Here is a 24692-nt window from a genome sequence, read left to right on the forward strand (position 1 = left end):
CTGAGGCGGGGCCATCCTGAGGCGGGGCCATCCTGAGGCGGGGCCATCCTGAGGCGGGGCCGCTCTGAGGCGGGGCGGGACCGGCGGGTTCGGTTCAGGTCCCGACCCCGAGCGGACCCCATGGGGTTCGGCCCCGGGCCCGCCCGCCCCTGGCACACGGCCTCGGGGAGGCGGCGGGGCAGTGCCGGTACCCCCGCAGGCATCTGGAAGGTTCCGGCTCGCCCGCCCCCCGCCGCCCCGACCCTCTATAAATGCGGGCGCCGGTGGCCGGTGCGCTCAGAGGGGCGGCGCCGGGGCCATGCTGGGGGTCTGGGTGCTGCTTTGGGGTTCCGTAGCCCTGGGCGGCCGGGCGGACACCGCCTTTCTCCGCCGCGCCCATGACAGCTCCGGGCACTGCACCTACTCCTTCACGGTGGCCAGCCCGGTGGAGGCCGCCTGTCCCGAGGCTGCCGGCGGCGTGCCCGAGCTGCGAGCCGAGCTGGCCGCCCTCGCCGCCCGCCTGAGTCGGCTGGAGAGCCGGGAGCGAGGAGCGGGGGGCTCGGGGCCGCGGGGAGCCGAGCCGGGGGGCGCACGGGACCCCCAGCAAGCGGCCGCCCGCCTGGAGGCTGCGTACGGCGAGCTGCTGCGGGCCAAGTCCCGGCTGGAGGAGGAGAAGGGGCGGCTGGAGCGGGAGAAAGAGGAGCTGGGCAGGCGGCTGGAGAGCAGCGCCCAGGAGATCACCCGGCTGCGGGCCGCCCGCTGCCCCCCCGGCAGAGAGGGGCCCGGCCGGGACACGCTGCGTGCCCCCGCCAAGGGTAAGTGAGCCCTGTGCGGCCCCCATGCTGTGCACCCACTCTTGGGGACCCTGCTGGGCTCAGCTTTGCCGGGAGGTCGCAGCCCATTGCCCCACACCTCCCTCCCCACCCCGCCTCATCCCAGCGCCTGCCCCGCAGCAGAGGGGTGATGTACCGTGCTAATCTGGGGTATTCGGAGTTTCCCCCCAAGAGATGTGCCCTGCTGCAGTGGGAGAGGGCACCGCGCTCCTGCCCGAGGCATTTCTGGGGGCGGCAGCCCGGCCCGGAGTCCCCCGAGGGCGGTAGAAGCAGGCGGGCGGTGCGGGGGGCTGGCTTAGCCCCGCTCACGCTGTGCCCGGCCCCGCTGCAGCGCCGCGCTGGGAGCCGCAGCCCCTCAGCTTCCAGGAGCTGCAGTCGGAGAGGAGCGAGCTGCCCGTGTCCCGGCTGCTGGAGGAGACGGCGCTCGGCCGCCCGGGCAAGGAGGACTCAGGTACGGGCACGCCGGGCCGGCCCCGGGTCCCGCTGCTCACGAGGGGCTGGCGGTGACCCCTGTCTGTCCCGTCCTGTCCCCGAGCAGGCTGCGGGCAGCTGGTGTGGGTGGGAGAGCCCGTGGTGTTCGGCCGGGCGGACTCCATCGCGGGCAAGTACGGCGTGTGGATGAAGGACCCCGAGCCCGTGCCGCCCTTCACGCGGGACAACACCTGGCGTGTGGACACCGTGGGCACCGAGGTGCGCCAGCTCTTCCAGTACGAGGAGGCCGAGCAGCTGGCCCGGGGCTACCCCGCCAAGGTGCACATCCTGCCGCGGCCCCTGGAGAGCACGGGGGCCGTCATCTACCGCGGCGGGCTCTTCTTCCAGCCCCGCCATTCCCGCTCCGTGGCCCGCTACGACCTGCGGGGAGAGAGCATCACGGCCGAGAGGGAGATCCCCGGCGCCGGCTACCACGGGCAGTACCCCTACTCCTGGGGGGGCTACACCGACATCGACCTGGCGGTGGATGAGACGGGGCTCTGGGTCATCTACAGCACTGAGAAGGCCCGGGGAGCCATCGTGCTCTCCAAGCTGGACCCCGAGACGCTGGAGATCCGTCGGACCTGGGAGACAAACATCCGCAAGAGAGGGGTGGCCAACGCCTTCCTCATCTGCGGCACCCTCTACACCGTCAGCAGCTACTCGGCTCCCAACGCCACCGTCAACTTTGCCTACGACACCGCCACGGGCAGCAGCCGGGCCCTTAGCATCCCCTTCGAGAACCGCTTCCGCTACCTCAGCATGCTGGACTACAACCCTGCCGAGCGGCAGCTCTTCGCCTGGGACAGCTTCAACATGGTCACCTACCCCGTCCGCCTGTCCCGGCCGTGAGCCGAGGCTGGCAGTGCCCCGGCTCTGCCCCCGGGACCCTGGTGCGTGCCTTGGCACCCCGCTTCCCTCCCGTTTCCCCCGCACAGCCTCGGGTGCTGCTGGGGGCCGCACGCTGCCCAGCCACATCCCGTTGTGCTCAAGTGCAGCAGAGAGAGATGGAAGCGTTGCTCCGGAGCCTGGCAGAGCCAGGGAAATGGCTCTCACCAGCTTTGGTGGGTTTGGGAAGGGTCACAGCAATACCCAGCCCTGAGCTGCTCCAGCACTCTCCCTGAGCACCCAGCCTGAATTTGAGCAGGGAGGATTCAGGCATGGTGAGGGCTGGGCAGGACAGGTGTTAGAAGAGCTGTGCAGGAGGATCCTGCCTTAAAATAAACACTTTTTCCCTAGTTGTGAGCTGTGATCCCCTCCATGGGGTCAGGTTCTGTTGTTTCCAGGCTCCAGCCCTGCAGAGCTCTCTCATGCAGAGATCCCACAAGCTCCACTGGCATCCCACACTCACGGTGCCCAGGGCCATCCTGGAGCTCAGCCACCTCCAAAAATCATCAAGTAGGCTGAACAGCAGCAGAAAATACAGACACACACATTGCACAAGCCTTGTTTTATTGAGGGGAAAAAAAAAATGCAGCCAAGAGCGCAGGGGTGAGGAGTGCTGGCAGGGCATCCTGCAGCCGGATGGCCTCTCGGTACCCAGCCCTTCCAGCCATGAGCTTCAGCTTTACATTCCAGGCCAGCAGCTCTCCCCACACCAAACCACGCTGTTTTATCTATTTATGGTAGAAAGCTTGGAGGAGGAGGAGGAGGCTTCTTTCTTCCTCTGGCATTTGGGGCAGCATCAAGCACAGGCCCCAAGGGCTGCACAGGGTCCTGGCCCAATAAATATTGCCCAGCACCACTGCTGCCTCACCAAACCTGTTTTCCAAGGAATGTGGTGGGCTGGTGCCTCTCTTGATGCACCTACAGGCTGAAGGTGCTGGTGGGGGAACTTTAAAACTATGAGTGGGAAAATGCCACGTTTTGGAAGGCAGGAATACACCAGGTACTGGAGCAGTGGAAAAGGACAGAGTGATGATCACCTGCAGCTCCAGGGATTTCCAGTGAGATGCTTCACCCCATTGCTGTCCTCCCAACACTAACACTGTTGTCTTAGGTGTAGCACTGTGTATTTGTGTATCACAATGAAGCATTTGGTTCATCCATCATCCCCCACGCTTTATTTTGGGAAAATATGCAGTGGTTGTAAAAAAGTGAGATGATCCGTGCAAGATAAGTTTGTTTAAGCTGCAGGGTGGGCAGCAGGTGGGAGCCCAGAAGAGGGAGGAGGCTGAAAGATTCATTCCTGCTCCAGGGCAGGCCCAGAGCCAGGCTGGGAATCTCACCTGAGCCAGGGCTGGTGAAGGATCCCCCTGGGCACTGCTGTTCCCAGGATCTGCAGCAGGGGGTCAGGAACTCATCACCCGTCACTGTCACACCCAGAGCTGGGAGCCCTGGGGCTGGGGAGAGCCAAGCAGGCAGCAGCCAGTGCCCAGCAAACCTGCCACCAAGGATGGGAGAAAGGCATTTCTGGCCCAAAACGGGACGGGAGGCGAGGCTGGAGTCCCCCTTCACCCCACAGCTCCCCCGGGGGGTGAGCCAAGGCCCGGGATGAAAGGCAGGGTTTGTGCAGAGCCCCGGGGAGCAGCAGCACCTCAGTGAGCCCAGACACCGAGGGCAGACAGCTCCCAGCCCTCCCCGCACCGGGGCCTTTCAGGCTGGCAAGTCTATCTCTTAATTGACTGAGAAAATAAAGGAGGACAAGCCAATGTACACAGGATTTCCAGAAAGCTGGGCTGGAGCTGAACAGCACTGAATACACTGCTTTACTTAACAGGCTTTGGGAAAACAAGCCCTCCCTGCCCACATCCCAGCAAGAAGCCAGCCTGAGCCCAGGGGGGTGCTGGATCTGGCCCCAGTCACATTTAACCCCCCCTTTGGCTCTTGCCCTGGAGAGAAGTTACAACCTTTTCACAGCCTCAACATTATTAAGGAAAAAGAAATTGAATTCCCTGAAGAAAATTGTTCCCTGATTTCTGTGAGGTTCAGCACAATTATTTCTGATGACCAGAGTCCTAGAAAAGAGATTACACACCAAATCCCATTCAAATTAAAAAAAAGCAAGAGCTACTCCAGTGTAAATAGCCAGGAGCAAGTTATCTGATTAAATGTCATGAAACTACTCAATCAACCGGGGTCAATGACTGAAAGCTCCACCTGGCCTCAAAGGCAGCTGGCGTGGTTTGGGGTTTTGGAGAGGCACACATCAAACCTGGGTTATTTGGAGGCACATTTACTTTTAATTAAACTTCTGCAGAAAAACTCCCTTTGATAGTCCAAATCCTGGTACATTCCCACAGCCGACTGTGAGAAATCCCTCTGACTTCCCAATGGTTTTATTACTACAGAATTTAACAGTAATCCTTTCAGCAGCATTTCCTTAAAAATAGAAGAGTGAATGAGTTCCCCTTTTTGGGGTGTCCTTTTAAGATGAAACAAGCTGAAGACAACCTCAGGGCAGGGAAACATGGCCACAACTCAGTTACTTTTATAGCCCATTTCTAGGTGGAAGCAGTGTCCACATTGACTCAGTCCATGCCCACCCTCCTTTCCAAGCATTTACTGCAGCTGTGCTCCTACAGATCCTTGTGAAAAAGGTGATTTACCCCGAGTGTGACCTGCTCAGAGGTTTTCTGCCCACAGCTGCATTTGTGGATTCCAGCACTTTTGATTTACTCCCTATTGCTGCAGTTTTACCCTGAACAAAACCAGCCTGGGCAGGAATGGACTCCAGCTCCTCTGCAAGTTGCTGCTTTCCACCCCACGCCAGCGTCGGCAGCGACACCTCTGACCTGTCAGAGATCAACCTGTCCAGCTCCTGGTGGTGCTTGCAGAGCCACCCCAACACTCCTGGCTGCATCCTCCCTTTCCCCAGAGGTGCAGAGCCAGCCAGCTCCTCCTCCCCAGGCAGGAATTACTCCTCAGAGTCCAAGACACCGAAGGTTCCCGGTGTTTGTAGGATCAAGTTCCCTCTGGTGGCCGGCTGAGCACATCCTGCCTGTCCCGATCCCACAGGGCAGGGCAGGCTCCCTGAACTCGTGCCTTTCCCCCGGGGCTGCTGGTGCCTCCAGAGGCTGCCTGGAACAGGGGCTGGACAGAGTTAAAGGAATAAAGCAGGGATTTATTAAAAGCCCTTCAAAGGATGCACCTTGGGCACTTCAAGAGCCTGGCCAAGGCTACACCCAGGATGGAGGTTATGAGTTTTCACACTTTGATCAGTTTTGGTCCATTTCCATATTGGGGTTCATTGTCCCATTCCAGCTGCAGGTGATGCAGTCCCATCCTCCCAGATTGCTCTCCTCAATTCGCTGCTGGTTGTGCTTTTTGGGGCTGGAGCTGCAGTGGTGTCCTTGGTTGTGGGGCTGGAAAAGGATTGTTGTGTGTGCCTGAGCTGTGAGGAGAACTGGCTGACACTTCATATGGAGCTCAGAGTTACCAATGCACTACAGAACCTGGGAAATATGAAAGCCAGAACTTGAGGCATCACAGTCACTCACTGGCTGAGGGGACAACCAGCATCACCCCAGCTCCTGCCTCAACAACCCCCAGCTCCACCCACTGGAATTCCCAGCAAATCCCACCCAGAGGTGGCCACAAAGGAGCTTCTGGGAGCATTTTCCTTCAGGAGCCTTTCCCTGGGAGCTCCACTCACCTCCTGCAGCAATCACGAGAGCAGCCAGGGGCTTTATTTAGAGAATACTTTATTAGTTTCTGTAATCAAACCCATGTAAATAAGACCGTACATATTTCATACAGTGCGTTACCCCTGTACAAATGGAAAAAAAATTAAGTTTAACATTTCTAGACCAATATGGCTGTTAATTTCTGTACAATGCCAACTCACACTACAAGTGGGATACTTTTTTCCAAAGTTGACATCACAGCTAGTTTCCAAAAATTCAAATTATATATATATTTATATAAAAAGATAACCAATAGCGATTCACTAGGCATCAATAGCAGCAACAGCCTTTCCAGCTTCTGCAGTCATTTGAACAAAATTATACACATTAGACTTTCAACTCTTCCTTCCAAAAAACGTAAAAAAAAGGAAAAAAAAAAACCAAAATCCCAGAAAAAACCAGCAAATTCTGCTACTGATGTGGTACCTGGTGCTTTTTATTAGCTTTTTCAATCATTGTCTGGAAAAAAACCTCTAGAATAACATTATTAAAAACAGCTCCAGTATAGCACAGTCACTACTACATATCATAAGCAGGTACAGGATATCTTACATTCACAGAAGTATCATACAGTACTGTCCTACAGCTAGAATACTAGAGGATACAATTAAAAAGGCATTTATTTTGACTTGATTCTACTTTCCAGCACACTGTGGGCAAGGAGGTGGTGCGACGCAGCTCTGATATAAAGAATGCACCTTTGAGAGAAAGCTCTCAGTAATCTGATAAGGTTTCTTTTATTCTCGTGGCACAGTTTAAGTGCTCGTTGCTGTGTTACAGACAGAAACTGGAAACCGTTTAGGGACCACTGGCATCATATAAAGACAGCTGGACAGGGGTGAACAGAACAAATCTGACTATCGATGCAACGAACCTTCAACTCCAGGGGTGAGAGCCACTGAGGGGGCAGCGGGTGGAGAGGACACAGGTGGCCAAGTAGCTTTTTTCATATGGTGATCTAAATGCAGTAAATTGTCATCCAAGCAGCAGCAGCCAGCAAAGCACTGCCTTCAGAGGGAAATGCAACACTGCCAGTGTTACTCTGTGTTAGGTTAAACCTCGCGTGGATCCCTCTGTTTATACAAGATAGAAGCTTCTTAAGTCACTAAAAACTTAACACATGTTACTTGGCCCAGCACCATCTTCAGATCTGCATGTTCTCATACTCAAGGGTTTATAAAAAGATAAATAGCAGCTGAAGATAATAAGAGAAGTCATTGTGTCAGCTAGGAAATGCCTCCCCACCGTTGCTACTCTCCGTGCTGTGGCTCTGGGAAGCAGGCGGGTGCGAGCACGCACCCCAAAGCAGCCTTCATGCTGTTAGAGCAGATGTGAGCCCCGAGAGCCTGGGGGGCTCAGCTGGACACACAGCAGCAGCTGGACACACAGCAGCAGCTGGGACACACAGCAGCAGCTGGGACACACAGCAGCAGCTGGGACACACAGCAGCAGCTGGGACACACAGCAGCAGCTGGGACACACAGCAGCAGCTGGGACACACAGCAGCAGCTGGGACACACAGCAGCAGCTGGGACACACAGCAGCAGCTGGGACACACAGCAGCAGCTGGGACACACAGCAGCAGCTGGGACACACAGCAGCAGCTGGGACACACAGCAGCAGCTGGACACACAGCAGCAGCTGGGACACACAGCAGCAGCTGGGACACACAGAAGCTGCTGGCTTCTATGCCCCGTGGGGCTGCTCAGAGCCCGGCAGGGAGAGCAGGCTGCTCTTCATCCTTCAGGCCACCAATTGACGCTGCTGACACCTCGCCCACCCTCCCCTTTCCCCCCCCCATCCACGGGAACTCGGCCTCTAAGATTTTGTTTCCTCGGTTTTGATTGCCTGAGGTTTGATTGGTCCAGTTCTAACAGGTTTGGGTGTGGCAGCAGGAGCAGGGGTGGGCTTTTCCTCGGCTTTGTCCTGGCAGACTCCTGGAGAGTCAGCAATGGCCTCGCTGGGTTTGTTCCCGTTCTCCTCCACTTTCGGGGCTTTGCCTCCTATGGGTTTGTTCTGCTGCTGCTGCTGCTGCTCAGAAAAGAATCTCTGGGTGGACTGAAGGACCTCTGCTCTTTGCTTTGCCTTAAGAGAGGGAGAAAATAAGTTTACTGAAGAGAGGGCATTGGAATTGGAGTGACTTCACAAGTATTTCCCGTATGAAAGGGGAAGGACTGACCGCAGTGGCCAGACCTTCCTAGAAAGGCAGTGTCCATCCTGCTGCTTCCCTGATGTCACCACATCTGGGTGCTTGGCTCCTCAGCAGTAGTTCAACATCATGCCTAGGCCTCCCTTGCTCTTCCTAATCCTTTCCCGAAAAAGAGGATCAGGGACACCAGTCTGAAGTATCTCCTCATCTCTTTGTACTCCTCTGCCCTTGCGGAGCTGTGCAAGTACAACCACTGCTGGCAGCAGCTCAGGCTGCAGCTTCCCCTAGCACAGGTCAGAGGTGAGCAGAGCCTGGGCCCCCAGGGCCTCTCTCAGCAGCAGTGTGAGCACCCCACAGCCTGAGCCTGCAGTGGGGATGTGAATGATCCAGGTCACAACTGAGCCTCATCCCAGCAGGCTCTCATCCCAGGCAGCACACACTGCCTGCCTTCCCTCCTCTCAATCCGACCAGCAAGCCTGACCTGCACCTGTGGAACTCCTGCTCTGACACATTCCAGCTCCAGTTTTGATACTGTGCAGATCAGACACTGCAGAGCAAACACTCGGCTTTCCTGCCCATACTGCACACACTCCTGTGGGGTTCCATGCAGAATTCCAGCATTCAGAAGCTGAACAATAAAGTCCAGTGCAGTCAAACACCTTTTTATTTTAAATAAAAAAGGAGTATCTTAACACAAGGAACCCAAACTATAACACAGGCATTAAGCCTCCATGTACCTCTCTGAGTATTTTCTGTTTTTTTTTACAAAAAACGGGGCTGGGACGCACATGCACAACAATGGGGAGACAAAACAGCACAAGTCTGGAACAAGAGGCCTTGGCTCTCACACCGTGGAGTTGCTCCAAGTAACTGGAGCAGCAACAGAACAGAAAACAAACCTGTGAACTCTGGTGTGCAGGACTGCAGCAACAGCCTGGTTTTACTGGAGCCAGATGGACACCTGAAACCTTTTGTCCAAATTTCAGCCATCCCCTGGGATTAATGCTGGATGACTTGATCACCAGTAACCAAGCATGACAGAGTAACTCTCACTGCTCTGAGCGGTGTTTGCAGGAGATTAAATCACCAGAACTGTGTTAGCATTTGCTCTGACTGGCTACATTCAATCCACAGAGCACACTCAGCACAGTGTGTTAAGCACCACCTGGTAAAGCATTGACAGGCTGCATAAACTGGTGGTAGGAAAATGGACCAACCTCGTGGAACTGAAATCAGTCCTCCCCTGGTCATGCAGAGCCACAACAACACCCTCCTGCTCTGACACCTTAGTGCACACGTCCCAGGAGTGGCAGCACATGAAGGAGCCCCTCAGCACCATCTACTCAAGCAGCAAACAGGCTCAGTGTCCAGCAGGGTCCCTACACAGATGTCCCACACTGCAGTCTAGCCTTGGAAGAAAAGTTTACCTCAAACTGAAGGGTCCCAAAGTGCTGTAACAAGTTATGGTGACTGTCATCACCTGCTACTGAAATGCAGCCCCCTCCCCTGGGGAGTGCACCATTCTAGCACAGAGAATTCACCAGAGGCACTTCAAACCACAGGGAAAGGACTCTCCAGAGGCCCCAGGGAGTGAGGCTGGCTGGAACAGGAGGAGCTGGGGGTGACAGGACAGCTAACAGCCAGGTGTGCAGCTTCACTGCTCCAAGATAACCAGGCTCCTGACACCTCACACTGCCTTGGACAGCAGTGGCAGCTCCACAGCTGCTGACCACAAGACCACTTGAGACAGGAAGCTCCCTATAAGTATTTTAGTCTAAAATTCTTATTAAAAAGCACCAGGGCTCAGAGAAGCTCTGTGTTCAGCTGTTAAGAGCCTGGCTGCTGGCTTGGGGTCCAGAGGCACTTTCTGAAGCTGTGACTTTGCAGACACATCCCTGCCCTGGGAGCTGTCAGACTGAACTGCTGGTAACAGCACTGCTGTTCACATACTGACCTTCACGTCTCGTTCAGCCTTCAGCGCAGCCTGGGCCTGAGTGCCTCTGGCTCCAGGTACTGATCCACAAGGACCTCTGGCCACACGTGGTAACTGAGGGTGGCTCATAAGGCCTGTGCTCATCTGAGACGGCATCTGACTATGCAGAACTACCGGCAGCCTCTGAACAGGCGCTGGGAAGGTGTTAGTAAATGGGGCTCTTACCAATGGAGGGAGCAGGTTAGGCTGAGAGAGGATCTAAGTGGGGGAAAAACAACAAAAAGAGACATTTCTCAATTAGAAAATTGCCAACTCGATTGCACGTTGGCATTATCTTAAAGGGGAAAAAGTTGCTACTCTGCTATGAAAGGAATGTCAAGAAAACAGGTTTGAACTGCAAGAGCAAAACAGCCCTGCAGAGCTGCTGTGCCTGAAAGCAGCACCAACAACTTCAACCCAGCTTGTGACCAGGGAGAAGACCCTCACCAGGCACTGGAGCAGTCACTGGTGAAAGGCAGCCCCAGCAAGGTGAGGAAGTTTCTGCCAGTGCCAATCCAGAAATCAAATCTCAAGCCCCGCAGTCAAACGCTCCAAATGCTAAAAGGAAGACAGAAATATCCTTTCTGTCTGAAATACACTTTTAGAGAGGCTACACTTCCCTAGCAGCCTGGCTCCAGTCACCTGCAGCAGATGCACCACCCTTGTAAGCTGTGCTCCCTGGAATGCCAAAGCAAATCAGCCCCTCTGCCACCAGCCCTGCCTTGTATGGGACTGGGTGACCTCAGAGATCCTTTCCAACCTGAACTGCTCCTTCGACACCTCAGAGCTGCAAATCTGCTTTGTCTTGTGTCAAATGTGCACTGGGACCCTTCTGAGACACGAAGCTTCTCCCTTTCCCCAAGCAAAGGACCTGATTCTGCAGGACTTTCCAGCTGCCTGGGGAAGCCACAACACCGTCTGTTCTACATCATTCACAGCTTGTATTGAATTCCTCAGTGTGCACAGACCTCAAAATTAAACACCACAAAATCAGCACTGCTTGTAAGCAAGATCAGAGAGGTAATTTTTTTTTTTTGCTTTGATCTTGAAATCGGGTTTCTTACGCCATTTCATTTTAAGGATTCCATTTTGTATCTCCCCATGATAAAACCTGAGGAGACACAGTCGAGTCAGAGCCACCAGGTCACACAGAGGAACAAATCTGTTTGTAGGAAGCCACCCATCACCTACCTGTGGTGCAAATTGTGCAGGAAAGGGCTGTGTCATTCTCACAGCTGCAGCTGCTGACTGGAACTGCTTCTGGTAGACAATGCTGTTCATTTTATTGGACTGATTGTTAGGACTGGTAGAACTGGCCCTAAAGGAAAGAACTCCAGTTAAAATCAACTGCTTTCATTCACAGGATGTTTCTGCCCTTAGTTACAACTTAACTAGAAATTCAGCACTAGAGGGGAGGAAGACTGAATCTCCTGGAAAAGCTGATGTGAAACTTTTTCTGTAGAGAAGCTTCTATGTACAAAAAAACCTCAGAACTTCAGAATTCAAAGAGAAAGCAGAATCAGAAATATTTAGGCTATGAAGAGATTCCAGAGCATGTCTGTATGGAAGAGCTCTTCCCCTCAAGTACTCATGACACAAACACTGATGTTAGATTTGTGATGTTTGTGATGTTAGATGTAGTTTCCATCCCTGCTATCTCATGTTCAGTCCTGCTCCTCTGCAGCCACTCTTTGCTCTGTCATGGCAAGTTCAGAGCTTGTCACAACAGGCAGTGAACATGCAGCTGCTTCTACTCTGACCTCTTGTCAAATGTTTCAAAATGCACTTGGACAGGTTTCAGGAATTCACAGAAAATGCTCTCCCTGTTTTATCTGGCTAAGAACGTGACCCTCCACTGAAACTCCCAAGGTGTTGAATCATCATGAATTACATGAAGCTTGAGTGGTTATCTGGGAGAAGGGCAGCAAACAGCCCTCAGAGAGAAAAGAGTGAACAGAAAAAGAAGAGTGAACAGCCTTCTTTAGGAAACAGAGCTTGCCTTGCAGAGAGCTCATGTGCAGAGGGGCACCAGTGGCAGGAACACCAGCTCAGCTCCACACACCAGTGTTTTGTAAGCTTAAAGGAGTCTGTTTTGTTTACTAATTTCACTTGTGAACAGCTTACAGACCTTGCAGCAACACTTACTCCTCTAACAGAACTGTTGCCACAACTGCTGTCTAAGCCTGTGTTTTTCACTTCCAACCCCACAATTCAGATAAACTCTCTTGCAGTTTTATCCCAAACCTCATTTTCCCTGCCACTTCTCATTTCGTTTCATTTACCCAAAAAAGCGCTTTTCACCTTTTATTTCACAGCTATTTCCTTCTGTTTAACTACAGCAGATGTGATGACCTACTGGAATGTTGCTCATGAGCTCAGATTAAGCACTGTCTCGTGTATCAGTGGCCCCTCACCTCCTACCTCCCAGAACAGGCTGCTCATGCATGACTTGGTTCATTTTCTAGCTCTGGTTTTAAGGAATTTTGAGCTTAAGGGAGATTTACCGGAAGGGACTGGAGGTTGGGGTAGTACTCCTGCCAGTAACTGGTGGGGTTCCAGGTTTAACATCAATGCCACCTCCAAAGGCCTTCAGGTCCATTTCTGATATCTGAAAAACATAGCAATTGGACATGTTAATTCTAATGAAAAAAACTACATTTGCTAAGCAGCTGTTAGCTTACCTCAATGAAAAGAGGTCACTTAAGTGGAGATGAAAGCCTGACTGCAGAACAGCCTCTTATAATTAGGACAGGCCCAGCACCACAAGCACCTCTGTGTACAATTTTCCTGCCCTATCTGGCACTTGAAGCAATGGTATATTGGCTTTCTAACTCGCTCCTCCTGCATAATGACAGGGGGTTTGAGAGTCATTTCATCTATTTGGCCCTAAAAAAAAAAAAAAAGATATGTTTTGGAGTTGAGATCTCCTTATCCAAGACTCCCATCTCAAGTACCACATGAAAATATTTTGAAATAATCCTGAAAAACGCTGAGAAGAAGAATACCACCAAACAGTCCAGGTCTATAAAAATAAACCCAAAGCACAGCAAAAATGGAGCTGTCATTCATGCAAAATCATCTCCAGACTAACTGGAGCAATGACTCTTGAATGTTATTTTGCAGATACACTCAACAGAATAAACTGATCTTTGGAAAGTGCATTTCCACACATGGCCATGAAGCGTAACAGCAACAATAAATCACTTAAAAGAGAGAGGCTGTTTTAAGTTGACTTTCTTTAGCAGGAACATGAGAGGAATCTTAGAGCAGGGCAGGAAAGTCATCTAAGGCCAGCATCCCACTGCAGCTCTTCCCTCATTTTTTGCTGAAATGAGCAATCATTTTCCAGTGACAACTGCAGCAAGAAACACGCTGCTGCTTGCAGAACGGGCTCCTAACAAATGCAAAGCTGGAAAGATTTAGCCAGATCCCATGAAGCTGGAAAGCTGAAAAAAATCACTGTGCACACTCTGGGGGTGAGGAGATGTAAACTTCATCTAGCCTGTCTGAAATTCTGGTTGCCCTTTACTGTCCAAGATGTGGAATTAACCCCCGAGACTTTTTCTTACGGCAGCTGTAAATCACCGTGACTGTGGGGTTATTTTATATTCAAAACCACCCCAAAATCTAGGCCAGAAGCTGCAGGGATTGCAGATGCAGGGGTAGATCAGTCCCTGAGGTGGGAGGACCTTGCTGTTGTGCCAGTGAGCTGTGTCCACGTGCAGGGTGTCACCCACTGCTCACCTGGAAGCGGACTGCAACTCCCGAGTGCTGCACACTATCCGAAAATCCCCGGTGCCTGTAAAGCTGGGATTCCATCTAAGACAAGAGACCTTGTGATTGGAAGCCAGCTCCACACATCCCCTCATTAGCAATTACCTTAGCAGCTTCACATAAAGGAGAGGAGAGAATTCCCCCCCATGATTTTTAAGTTTCTTGTAGTATTTTAGTGTTGTTTCATTACTGGACCTGTCACTCAGTTTTCCTGAGCTGCAAGACCAGCCTTTTCTTTTTTCCTTACAGAAAGATCCTGTCTTGCTTACAATGCTATATTCTTAATATGCACCGTGCTGTGCTTCTCAGAAAGGCAGACCCCCAGCAATATCAGCAGTATTTAATTCTGGCTTAAGGTCAAGGCTGATACAGAATCCACTGAAGCCCCTGAACTCCCCTTTTTACACTGGAAACCCTTGAACCCAAACAACTTGCTCTGGTTTGAGTCCAGAAGCAAAGCAACAAACTCAAGCAGGCCCAGAATCTGCCACCAGAGTTGTGTTGCTCCCCTGCTGCTCTACCAACACCTCAGCACCGTTTTCCACATGGTTTCTACACAAAATCCCCTTCTAGTCCATGCTGTCACTGTCAAACCAGGAATTCCTGCAGTGCAAATGGACCAGCACCAAGTTAGCTACAGAACCTCAGCTAAATGCACAGACCCAGTCACTAAGGCATTAACCCTGACTGGCTTTTTTATCTTCTAAAGCTGAGGCAGATTTTTAAGCTGCAAGAAGTCAACCTGAGTTGCTGTGCTGGTTATATAAAACCAGCAAAGTGCTTCACATTAATTTCTGTCCTGTAGCTGGGGCAGTGTTGTTACCTTTCCAGTTGCAGCAATCATGCTGTGCTGAGTTCCTGCTGGGATCAATCCTCTGAAAGGCTGGGTCACTTGGGCAGGTCTGCTCAGGTTTTGAGCCTGAGCTTGTGGTGGGGTGTGCTGTAGTGGTGGCTGTAGGGATTGGGGCAGGGCAATCAGTGGCTGTGCTGTGGATCCAAAGTTGGGCAGCGAAATCTGTGATCCTGGCAAAGGTACTGTCACCTGCAGAGAGAGCACAAAATCACCAGTAACAGAGACACAAAGGCCATGATGTCACTTTTGTTACTAGCTCTATTTCAGCTTTATACCAGGCAAATGGCTTAATGAGTTCATTCATTTAACCAGAGAGTTGCAAGCAAATAAATAAATTTATTGCTCAGTTCGCCTTTATAATCAGTTCTAATGGCATTTGGGTCTTTGCTTCTCAGAAAAGCATGAGATCTCCTACCTCCAACATCATTCAACATGATTTCACTGTGTGACAGGGAAATTTAATTCAACTCAGAAAACAAAAGCAGAACAAAATAATCAGTTTGTGGGTGAGGTACAGGACAGGACTGGCTTATTTGTTTATTTCAAATAATTCTAGCCATCAAAGGACACAGATGAAAAATAGATTTTACTTTCCAGGAGCTCCAACAGTCAGCAGTTTGAGCTTAAAAACAATGCCAAAAATACACAGCCTGTCCCTTACTTGTGTTTACCATGAGTGCTGTGGGCTGAAAACAGCAGAGAGTGGCAGTGATAAACATGGAAATACAACAGCAGTGCCCTGACTGGCAGGAGTTACTGCATGGTCTGACAATCCACTACCTGCAAAATCAAATTCTGAGTGTGACAAGGTGAATGACCTGGGAATCCCAAATATGAAAGGTTTACTAGGATTCTGCTCTGAAGGGTAACAGATTAAAATCAGAGAAACAGCCAGAACTGAACACAATGAAAGTACCAACTCCTCTAAAAGGTCCTTGAAACTGTGCTAGATTTCCAACAGACAACATCCAATCTCTCACAACTTTCTAGATCTCTGTCTTGGCAACTTTTCCTACATATGAGGTAGGCTATTATAGAAACTCAATCCATCACAAGCTTTTTCTTAGAAGCCATTTCAACAAAAAAAACCAAACCAGAAGATGGAAACCAGTAGACAGTATCCTGCAAATATGTCAGAATGCTTGCACAGAGCAATTTAGCAGTTCTTTCACAAAAGAATGAAAAAACCTTCAGATCAGTGGAGTTATCTGCTGACTTCTCAGTTATTTTCTGTGAGCACTCCTGGGTTCCAGCTCAGTGGGAACTGGTATTAACAATTAGGCTGCACTAAGGAGCTGGAGTTTGCCCCTGTCTCTCTCCACCACTCCTGATAGCTGCTTCCTATAAAGGCATCATGTGCCTCAATCAATTAGCAACAGCACTGTGCCCATTAAATAATTATCCATACTGAAAGATGAGCTATTCAAGACAAGGATGCCAGGGATAAATGATCAACATGAACTGCAGGCCATCCAACTTCTGAGCCATTCAATTTGTGCAGTGCTGATGCTGTAGCCCTCCTTCACTATTATATTAACATTCCATTTGTATTCTGGAAGAATTAAAGGTTGTCTCAGCCCTTCTCCCTATTCCCACCCCACAGACACCACCAACCACGACATGCTTTTAGGAAGAATACAATGTAGGAAATTTACCATGCCATGGTTTACCTGCTGGAGAGCACTGGGAGACTGTGCAGTGTTGTAGAAATTGCTCTGGCCAGGCTGCTGAACTTGCCCAGAGTAGAGATTTGAAGCCTGAGTGAGCGTAGCTCTGGCCTAGGAAAAGCAGGAGACACCATCCCGTTAGGAGCATTTAGGAGAGCAGTTCTGTGGTGCATCAACCAGTGCAGGAGAAACCCCAGCACGGGAAGCTGACAAGTGGGAAGGTTTCACTTTGTGATAAACTCTCATTATGCAGGTGCTGGAACAGCCCTTTATCACAATTAAGAGAAATTAAACCTGAAGCTCTAATTAATGACAGAAGCACAAGGAGCCCTGTAATTTGGGGAACAAGCCTCAATTCAGAGATTAAGCTAATGTACATTAATTAAATTAAAAGAACACTCTCCTCCAAGTGTCTGAAGTTTCCTGCCACCCAAGTTGGGCCAGACTCGATTTCCTGTGTCAGCCCAGTGCAGAAGGTTTGCATTTCCTACCTGCAGGATGTGTGTGTCAATCAGCTGAGAGCCTCCCAGCCCTGAAGCCTGCCCCAGCTGATGCTCGTACAGGATTGGGATAGGCTGGGTGTTGGAAGTCTGCTGGAATGCCAGGCTGGACTGTGCCTTAGCCAGCTCCTGGTGTTGCACTGCTGGGAAGTTGTGTAAGGCTGTGCCAGACAGAACCACTGGTGATGGCTGAGACAAACCACTCTGCATAAAAGCTTGCTGGGATCTGCAAGAGATTCAAGTCCTTCATAAAAATTCTGACAGAGCTCAACAATGAGCCACCAGAAACGAAGAGCACAGCTTTTATTTATAAACAGAATTAGGATGCCCAGCTCTATTGAACACATTTTCACCTGAGAAAGGCAGATTTTTTTTTCAATTTACACTGCACACAACAAAATAACAGCTGCTACTAAAGGCCACAGGACCAAACAATGAGGCTTCTTACTAAAATCTTCAATCACAATTAGCTTTAGATGTTCATGCAACAATTCTTGGATAACTTAACTGTGACATGGAAAAGCTGCCAGTTCTTGGCTCCTGTGCTACAAGGCAGGATGGGAAAGCAAGTGTGAGTAGCCTCACTTAGTCATTAACTGAACTGCTGTGTTCTCTTGACTCCACAGAGCTCCACAGTCCAACTTCTAATCCAGCTTAAACCACTGGATGCTGACCATGGTAGCTTCCAAATGAATGTTTTGGTTTCAAAAGACCTCACAGCCTTTAACTGTAACCAGATATTCAATTCCTTTGTCAGCAGCATGGAGCAGGTGCAGTTTGTTTAAAGAAGACCCAAGCCAGCAAAGCACCACAGACAGGTTTAGTCCATCAGAAGAATTTATCTGAACATTGCCAGTAGGAACTTGGTGAGTAGCCACCTCCAGCCTGAAGAATCAAGAGTTTTTAGAGAAATGCTCCTCTGGAAGCTTTTGAGGTCAGAGGAGAGTGTTTTTGATGTGAAAACACCTTTTCCTTCACCTGCTGCTGGCTGTGTCTGAGCACAGCACTGCTCCTGTTCCTCTGCTGGTGTGGTGGGGTCTGCTTGTGCCCACACCTGGGTGAGCTTTGCTCTGCACACCCTTTCTTCACTGCAAAACACTGGTACAGCCATCCTCTTAGCACTGGAAAAACTCTTCCAGATTGCATGCAGAGGACTGGCTTCAATGGAGCCAAAATTCTTGTCACCAGTTTTTATTTTAGCTCACTTTTAACTTTTGCTTGAAATGTTTTAAACCAGCAACCTGTACATCTCCAAGCTTATCCTCCTCTGCACAATTTCTATGTGGGAGAAGCACTCACAGTGCTACAACTCCTTTAATGCCACGTTTGTGTGTGATCAGATTTATTTAATCTGCACCACATGCCAGCCTGATTGTGTTTCTGCAATTAGCCAACTGTTTGCAACAGCTTTTGTCAGCTGTAGCAGGACAAGCAATATTTGGTCCCACAAAGTCAGCCAAGCTACAAAGTCAGGATACAAATGCAGTTAATTAAACCTTCTGTGGCCTCAGCCTTTTACACTGCAACAAGCAGGTTTAACTACAGCCCATGCAAAACCCTCTAATTAAACTCCAAAGCAGCTTTCTCAAAGTGGAACTAACAACATTTGTCAGAATTATGCTGCTGTGAAGCAGTTTTGACAGGAAATGCAAGGAAGCTTTGAAAGGCTGTCGGTGGAAGGTTTGTCTGGCTACCAGTGCCACTGCAGATACTGGTCTTACTTGCTGTTACCTTTTGCAGCCAACAGAAAACATTCTAGAATATACCATGCAGCCCCTCACACATCTGCAATGAGGTTTTCTACCACCTACGAGTTCAAACTGCAACTTCACAGTGTTTCAAGTCTCCAGTGTTGGTTTGATTAGGAAAAACAAATTGCTGAACTAAAGGGACAGACACTTTCTGTTATCTTAGTATGACAGACTGATGCTTTCAGCTCTTTAGCCCTGTTTCCTCAAGATGTAACTATCATGCATCGTTTTTAAGCCCTAATTTCACAACCACATCTGTACAAGGTAGACAATCTGCATACAGAGTTCTCAGACAGAAGAGTTTTTGGGGAAGACAGGAAGATGAGGCAGCTATGGAGCACAAAACAAGTTTGCAGGGAACCAAATTCAGTAATTCTGACAACTAAAACCCCAAAGAAATTTGCATATGCTACCTACCTGTAAGGTTGTAAGGAGGAATTAAACAACTCTTGGGCTTGTGAAACAGCTGGTGCTGCTCCTAAACTCAGCTGAGCTTGATGCTGTCCTTGCAGAGGTGCATAGATGGGGATGGGGATCTGCTGAACTGAAGCAGGCTGCATAAAAAACATTAAAATTAAGTAAGAAAAGCTACAGCTGAATGTGTGCCAGGATTTGTGTAGCATTATGAAAAGTAAATAAGAATGTCAAATCCCAAGGCTGCATACAGAGCTAGTATTGCCGCCCTCATGAAAATTACTTTCTAGTTGCATTTTATACTTTTCCTCACAACCAATCAGCAGAAACTGAGTGAAATATTCAGATCTGCATATAAAACAACAGCTTTAGATTGCATATAATTCTGTAGGACATCAGTTGAAGTAAGCCTGCACTCAACTCACATGGCCATAGAAGCATCTCCCAGGAACATGAACTTTCCCATATATTTGTGAGTGGGAACTTACTCTCTCAACTTTCATGGCCAACAATCAAATACTGCCTGCATGCACCAGAACACACAGCAAGGGCTGGCATGGCCTCATTTTTTGCAGTCTTGAGTCTCACTCTCCCCTGCCCCCAACAGATCATTAGCAAAACTTTAAAGGCAATATGGATATGGAGGGGGTAAGAAAAAGAATTAGGAATCCCCAAATACCTGAGAAAGCCCTGGCTGAAAGCCTTGCTGTTGGGCCAGAGAAGGTGGTGCCAAACGTGCGTGCTGGGTATTGAAGAGGTGACTTGTGTCCATATAAAATGCTGGGATTTGAGCTGTAGTACCTCAGGAAGAGCAATACAAATTAGTACCTGATTCCCACCACCTCCCTGCTAGAAAGGTTTTCATCAAGAGTTAAAGATGCAGCTACTGTCAGTCCTTCCCAGTGTAACAGCTACCAGAGAGCCTGGGAGAAGGAGCAGCACTGGAGAGCTGGGTGCTTCAAAAGCTCTGGTATCTTTTCCAATTCACCCCCAGAATCTATCAGTCTTGCACAGGTATCATTAAACCCAGACAATTTTGGAGGATGAACAAGATTCTGGCCAAAAAAGGCATTTGGGTGAAGGAAGGTTAAGAACTTGTTATACTGTCATGGAATTTAAATAGATTGTTAACTAGATGTAGGATTTCCCTTAAAGAAAAAATGTCACAACTCTCAACTACTAACAGCATTTTAAGAAAGAAATTAAAACTAAATCACTCCTGGTCTTAAATAGCAATTTACAATTCTGCAACAGAAAAATGGTACATTAGGAGACTCAATCTTACTTTCTTCATCACAGCACTACCTTTGTACTTCCTGATAAAGCACTGCAGATTTAGAGTAAGACAATTAGTGAGTGTCTGAGTACAGAACACTCTTAATCATTCTGTCTTTACTGCAGAGAAAAACCAAAACCAAATTCAACTCCCTAGCTTCAAAATTCAAAAAAAAAAAGCAGATGTGTTGCTTCTGAGCCACAAACACCATTACCTGCTGCAGACTGAGACACGTAGACTTGGGGACTTTGCTGCTGCTGGGCAATGAGGGATGGCATGCAGCTCAGCTGGGAGAAGTGGCTGGCAGAAGCCAGGCTGCTTGTCTGCAGCTGCTGGGGTTTCACTTTGCAGATATTAGGAGGGTCTGAGGTGCTTGCAGTTTTCGTACTCAGCGAAGAGGTTGTGTATGTTCCAGCTCCTAGGAGGAGAGAAGCAAAGGATGCATCAAAGTCTCATCATTCAGAGGTCAAAGTTTTGGGACAGCTCTGTAAGCACAGCCACAACTGGCAAAAAAACCTGAAACCTAATGCAGCTGTTTCCACCAGCACAAGAAAAACATGGAGCCAGTTCTGCTGAGTTCACTGTGGGAAGTGCTGCAGCCCTGATACATCTCCCTTCTTGGGCACAGGAGCACACAGAAGTACTGAAGGAGGCAGCCTGGTCAGCTGTACAACAAAACACTGCAACCCACAGTGGCTGTGCCTCTCATGGAGGTATATTTTAATATTCCAAGGCACGAAGATTTAACCAGATACAGCATCTTTTGTTTGCTGCCAAGAAAGGGCAGCTGGGCATTTGCTCTGCCTTTTGCAAACAGGTTTTGGTATGAGTTTTTGAAGCTTTAACTTAAAAAGCAAGAGCACAAATGGAAGTAAAACTTAGCTGGACATCAGAATTATCCTCTTCCACAAAATCTGTGCACTTGCCTCCACTTGGCTGAACAAAACCAGTAAGGCAAAACAAACATTTGGCTGAAAAAAACCAGTAAGGCAGACAAGAGAAGTTTACCTCCTCTTTCAAGCCCATGCAAGTAGCTTAGGCAGAGAGACATTTTAGTACTATTTTCAGCTGAATGAAGTGAAACAGGTGAAGTCAGCTAACAGATTATTTGGGAAACTGCTGTTCAGATCTGAAATTCCATTTCTAGCAGGAGCCTTTTGTTAACTTTCCATTAAACAACTCCAAAGGGAATCCAATCCCTCAAAAAACATAAGCAAGGAACAACACAACACTACAGAGCCTGGACATCTGGTACCTGAGAGGGATGTTGTGGGGGTAACTGAGGCCACAGGAATAGGAGGCATGGATGCACTTGAGAAAGAGCTGTAAGTGCCACTGCTTGGCCCAGTGTTGCTGCTGCTGCTGCTGCCACCAGCAATGGGAGACGCTGCTGAGGTCACCGGTGAACTCTTCTCCCCCATGTTTGGGGAATTCTCCCATGCTTTGCGTGCAGACTCCATCTATTTAAAAGAAAAAAAAAAAATTCCTCATCTATTAGGAAGTTTCAAGCAGTCCTCCTTCCTCTTTTAATAGGTTTTTTTTTTTTTTTAGTCAAAAGGCAATTTGGGCTTCATGCGAGCCTCTTTTGGAAGTCGCTGTAATCGTGCAACTCTGTTCATGCAAAAAGCAAACAGCCTGAAGTTGGAGCTGCTCATCTGTTCCAACTGCACATGTGCACAGTTCATCATCATACCATCCAATGCTCAAAAGAGAATTCACTCACACTAATTTGGCTTGGTTTTGTTTGACATGAAGAGCAAAGACACAGTGAGCAAAAGAAAGGGAAAACCCCCCCTCTAAATATTTCCATCAAGTCCTTTACTTCCAAGTTACTTGGGCCATTCAAATGTAGCAGCCCCTTGATTTCTTGGTCAATCATCCACCTTGAGTGACCACCAAAGATATCTACTGCACACTTCAGTGAACATGACAGCAGTCAAGTTTAGATTTCCAAAGCAATTGTTGCTCAAGAAGCAACCCACAAGCTGACAAAGCTTGTGTGTGTTGCTTTATGTTAAAACTAAAAATGCTCCATGCTCCTCTATTTCTGTAATTATGAGCTTATGTCTTGCACAGCAAGGGAGATGAAACTTCAAATATTATAGACACAGTTACCTTCCACCAGAAGTGGAAACAACCATTGTTTTACTGCAGCCAATAAAATCTAATTCTTGCTACATTAGACACGCAATGCGAAATCTAAATTGAGAGACTTCTGAGGGTTCAGTGAACAGGAAACATTAATGTTTAGACTACACTCACTAATTTAAAAGCTCAAACATGTACCATGGACTTCTGCACAACCTTCAGCTGTCTCCAGTGGAAACACAAGTTTTGCTAGCAGAGCTGAAGCTGCTCACTGTAGGTTTCTGGAGGTCAGGTGCTCTTTAGTGGTGGATATTAAGGGGTAAATACATACTCACCACACATCTGCCCTCTCTGCTCGCTCAAGAGAGCCCCCCTAGCTGGGACCTGCAGTCTCTCAAAGCCACATCTGTCAACCTGCCCTGCTTTACATGAGTTAGGCACTCTGCACAGATCAAACATGGCTTAGGTTATTGGTCTAGATTTGTCTATTTATCAGAAGTGATAAAAAAATAGAACAATTATCAAAAGAAGCGGGTCACAGGTGATCAATACACACCCATGTGGAAAATTAGGTTCTGGATTCCTGAAGAGAATAAAGGGGGAGGAGGGAAACTTAAGTTACACTTTAAGTCCTCTGGGGGCAAGTCACCTATCTTCATTTTTGAGATCATCTTCCCCAGCAATCATTCTGTTTCCTCTCCACAACATTTTCCTCTAAACTGGTTCTGATTCTTACAGACAAGGCAAACTTCATTCATCACTAATGTGCTGGAAATTTTATTTTGCTTATGTGTATTGCAGTGGCATTGAGAGAAAGTGAGTACCTGTGACTATCAGACTAGAGAAGGTGTAGAAGGTTCTATGTTCACTGGGTTTCATGATGTCCTGGAGAAACTATTGCTAAAAAAAGCTACACACTGTGTTTTGTCACATCTAGGGCATGTGACAGAGCCCTGAAGTTTTCTTTTGGAAAACATCTTTGCTTTTGGAAAGCTTCTTAGCAACCTCTAACTTTGATGAGCTAGGAAAAAAAAGATGCAAGAGAGATTGATACTCTAGGAATGCCTGTGCAGCACCATCTACAGACCAGATACAGAGGAATAAGAAGCTCTGAATTAAGTGAGACAGGACAGTGCCGAAGTTCCACTGCTGAGTTAGGGGGGAAAGGAGGGTACATGGAGATCATGGCTGCTTGTGGCTTCTTTTCAGCACTGACCCAATGGGGCCTTCACACTGCAGTAACAGCCCTGCCCATATTACCCAAAACCTCCACTGGAGACAAACCCCAATGTGTCTTTCCTTAAATAAATACACCAAAGTCTCACTGGTTAGAGAAAGAAAGTCCAAATGTGTCAGATTCTGGACCAGATGCCTACAGAGGAATTTTAGATGAAACCTTGGACATGAAGAGGGCCAAGCAGCTCAGTTTGAGATTGCTTTGGACTTTCTTCTGCTCAGCTCCTTTCCTACAACAGCCCCGTGAGCAGAGTCCTGAAGAGGAAGACTGAGTAAAGGCCTCTTTAACAAAGTTACTCCAAGGAAACAAGATCTCAACAAGGCTTCCCATAGGAGCACCTTGTACCTCCATCAAAGAATGATGCCAATCAGTGGCAGAAATTGTGGCCAAGCTCCCCACAAGTCTCTCCACAGAGAGGTTTCTGTGACAGGGGATGGAGGGAAGAGGAGGTGCGAGGATTAATCCTTTATGCGGGCAGAACCTGGACGTTTTGTTCTTTTAAGAAAATGAAGGAAATGCTTTCCTCTCTCCTGCTCCAAAAGGATCTTTTGAAAGATGCAAGGGTTCTATTGAAGAGGATGATGAAGAACAGAGCTGTGCCTGGACCAGAAGGCCTGCTGTGACAGTGACAGTCTCAGTGTGTGCTTCAGAACAAACCTCCTGCCTTCTGCATTTCTGAAAAGGAGGTAGAGCTCCAGTGGTTGGAATAAAGAAATCAGGGACAAAGCTGTTTCCAAATAGCTTTCCATCCAGATTTCCATCAGAGGGTTCTTCAAGGTAGCCTCAAAACATGGAACTTTGCCCCTATTTTGTTACCACACATCCAAAATCTACCATCCCCTGAGAAATCACTGACACCACAAGAGCAGGAAAAGAAATGCAGGATGAATGAGACAGACACCACAGTTTGCTCTGTATCTGGGAAGTGTCCCACACTTGGAGGTAACAGCCCTACCTGTATGGCACGGGATTCCTTCTCCAGCTGCCAAACTGTCAGAGATTATTTCAGAACAACATTTTCAGACGCCAGAAAGTCACATTAGGATAACTCATTACACAAGAATGCAGCAGAAAACCAGGTGTTTTTTTAAACTGCTTGTCCC

The 24692-nt window shown here is 48.9% G+C and overlaps 2 protein-coding genes across 51 annotated transcripts in view; one reads left to right on the plus strand and one right to left on the minus strand.

Moving 5' to 3' along the window:
• The first annotated feature begins 88 nt into the window (after positions 1-88).
• Positions 89-4492, plus strand: MYOC (myocilin). Its single transcript, XM_086842414.1, has 3 exons — positions 89-794; positions 1144-1263; positions 1351-4492. Exons 1-3 carry the CDS (start codon positions 299-301, stop codon positions 2133-2135), a joined length of 1401 nt encoding a protein of 466 aa, XP_086698540.1. The 5' UTR covers positions 89-298; the 3' UTR covers positions 2136-4492.
• Positions 4493-5909: 1417 nt separating this feature from the next.
• PRRC2C (proline rich coiled-coil 2C) overlaps positions 5910-24692 on the minus strand; it is a 69344-nt gene continuing 50561 nt past the window's right edge. For 6 of the 50 annotated variants that reach the window (XM_086842407.1, XM_086842403.1, XM_086842393.1 and 3 more), the window contains 10 exons: positions 21520-21724; positions 20479-20682; positions 19668-19780; positions 18992-19128; positions 16815-17049; positions 16327-16434; positions 14627-14845; positions 12534-12637; positions 11221-11347; positions 5910-7993 (listed from right to left, as the gene is read on the minus strand). In XM_086842407.1, the coding sequence (XP_086698533.1) occupies positions 7727-7993; positions 11221-11347; positions 12534-12637; positions 14627-14845; positions 16327-16434; positions 16815-17049; positions 18992-19128; positions 19668-19780; positions 20479-20682; positions 21520-21724 (1719 nt within the window). In that variant the 3' untranslated portion in view covers positions 5910-7726. Of the gene's footprint in view, positions 7994-10011; positions 10249-11220; positions 11348-12533; positions 12638-13773; positions 13849-14626; positions 14846-16311; positions 16435-16814; positions 17050-18991; positions 19129-19667; positions 19790-20478; positions 20683-21519; positions 21725-24692 lie in introns of all 50 variants that reach the window. The other 44 variants (XM_086842383.1, XM_086842374.1, XM_086842375.1 and 41 more) reach the window with 15 other exon arrangements.

The sequence above is a fragment of the Cyanistes caeruleus genome, chromosome 9 (genome assembly GCF_971803275.1).
Source record: "Cyanistes caeruleus chromosome 9, bCyaCae1.hap1.1, whole genome shotgun sequence".
NCBI lineage: Eukaryota > Metazoa > Chordata > Aves > Passeriformes > Paridae > Cyanistes > Cyanistes caeruleus.

Excerpts from the sequence above, each read along its gene's own strand:
- MYOC (XM_086842414.1), top strand. The coding sequence starts at position 299 with ATGCTGGGGGTCTGGGTGCTGCTTTGGGGTTCCGTAGCCCTGGGCGGC. Across the intron at positions 795-1,143 it reads GCTGCGTGCCCCCGCCAAGG|CGCCGCGCTGGGAGCCGCAG; the intron begins GTAAGTGAGCCC and ends GCCCCGCTGCAG. Across the intron at positions 1,264-1,350 it reads CCCGGGCAAGGAGGACTCAG|GCTGCGGGCAGCTGGTGTGG; the intron begins GTACGGGCACGC and ends GTCCCCGAGCAG.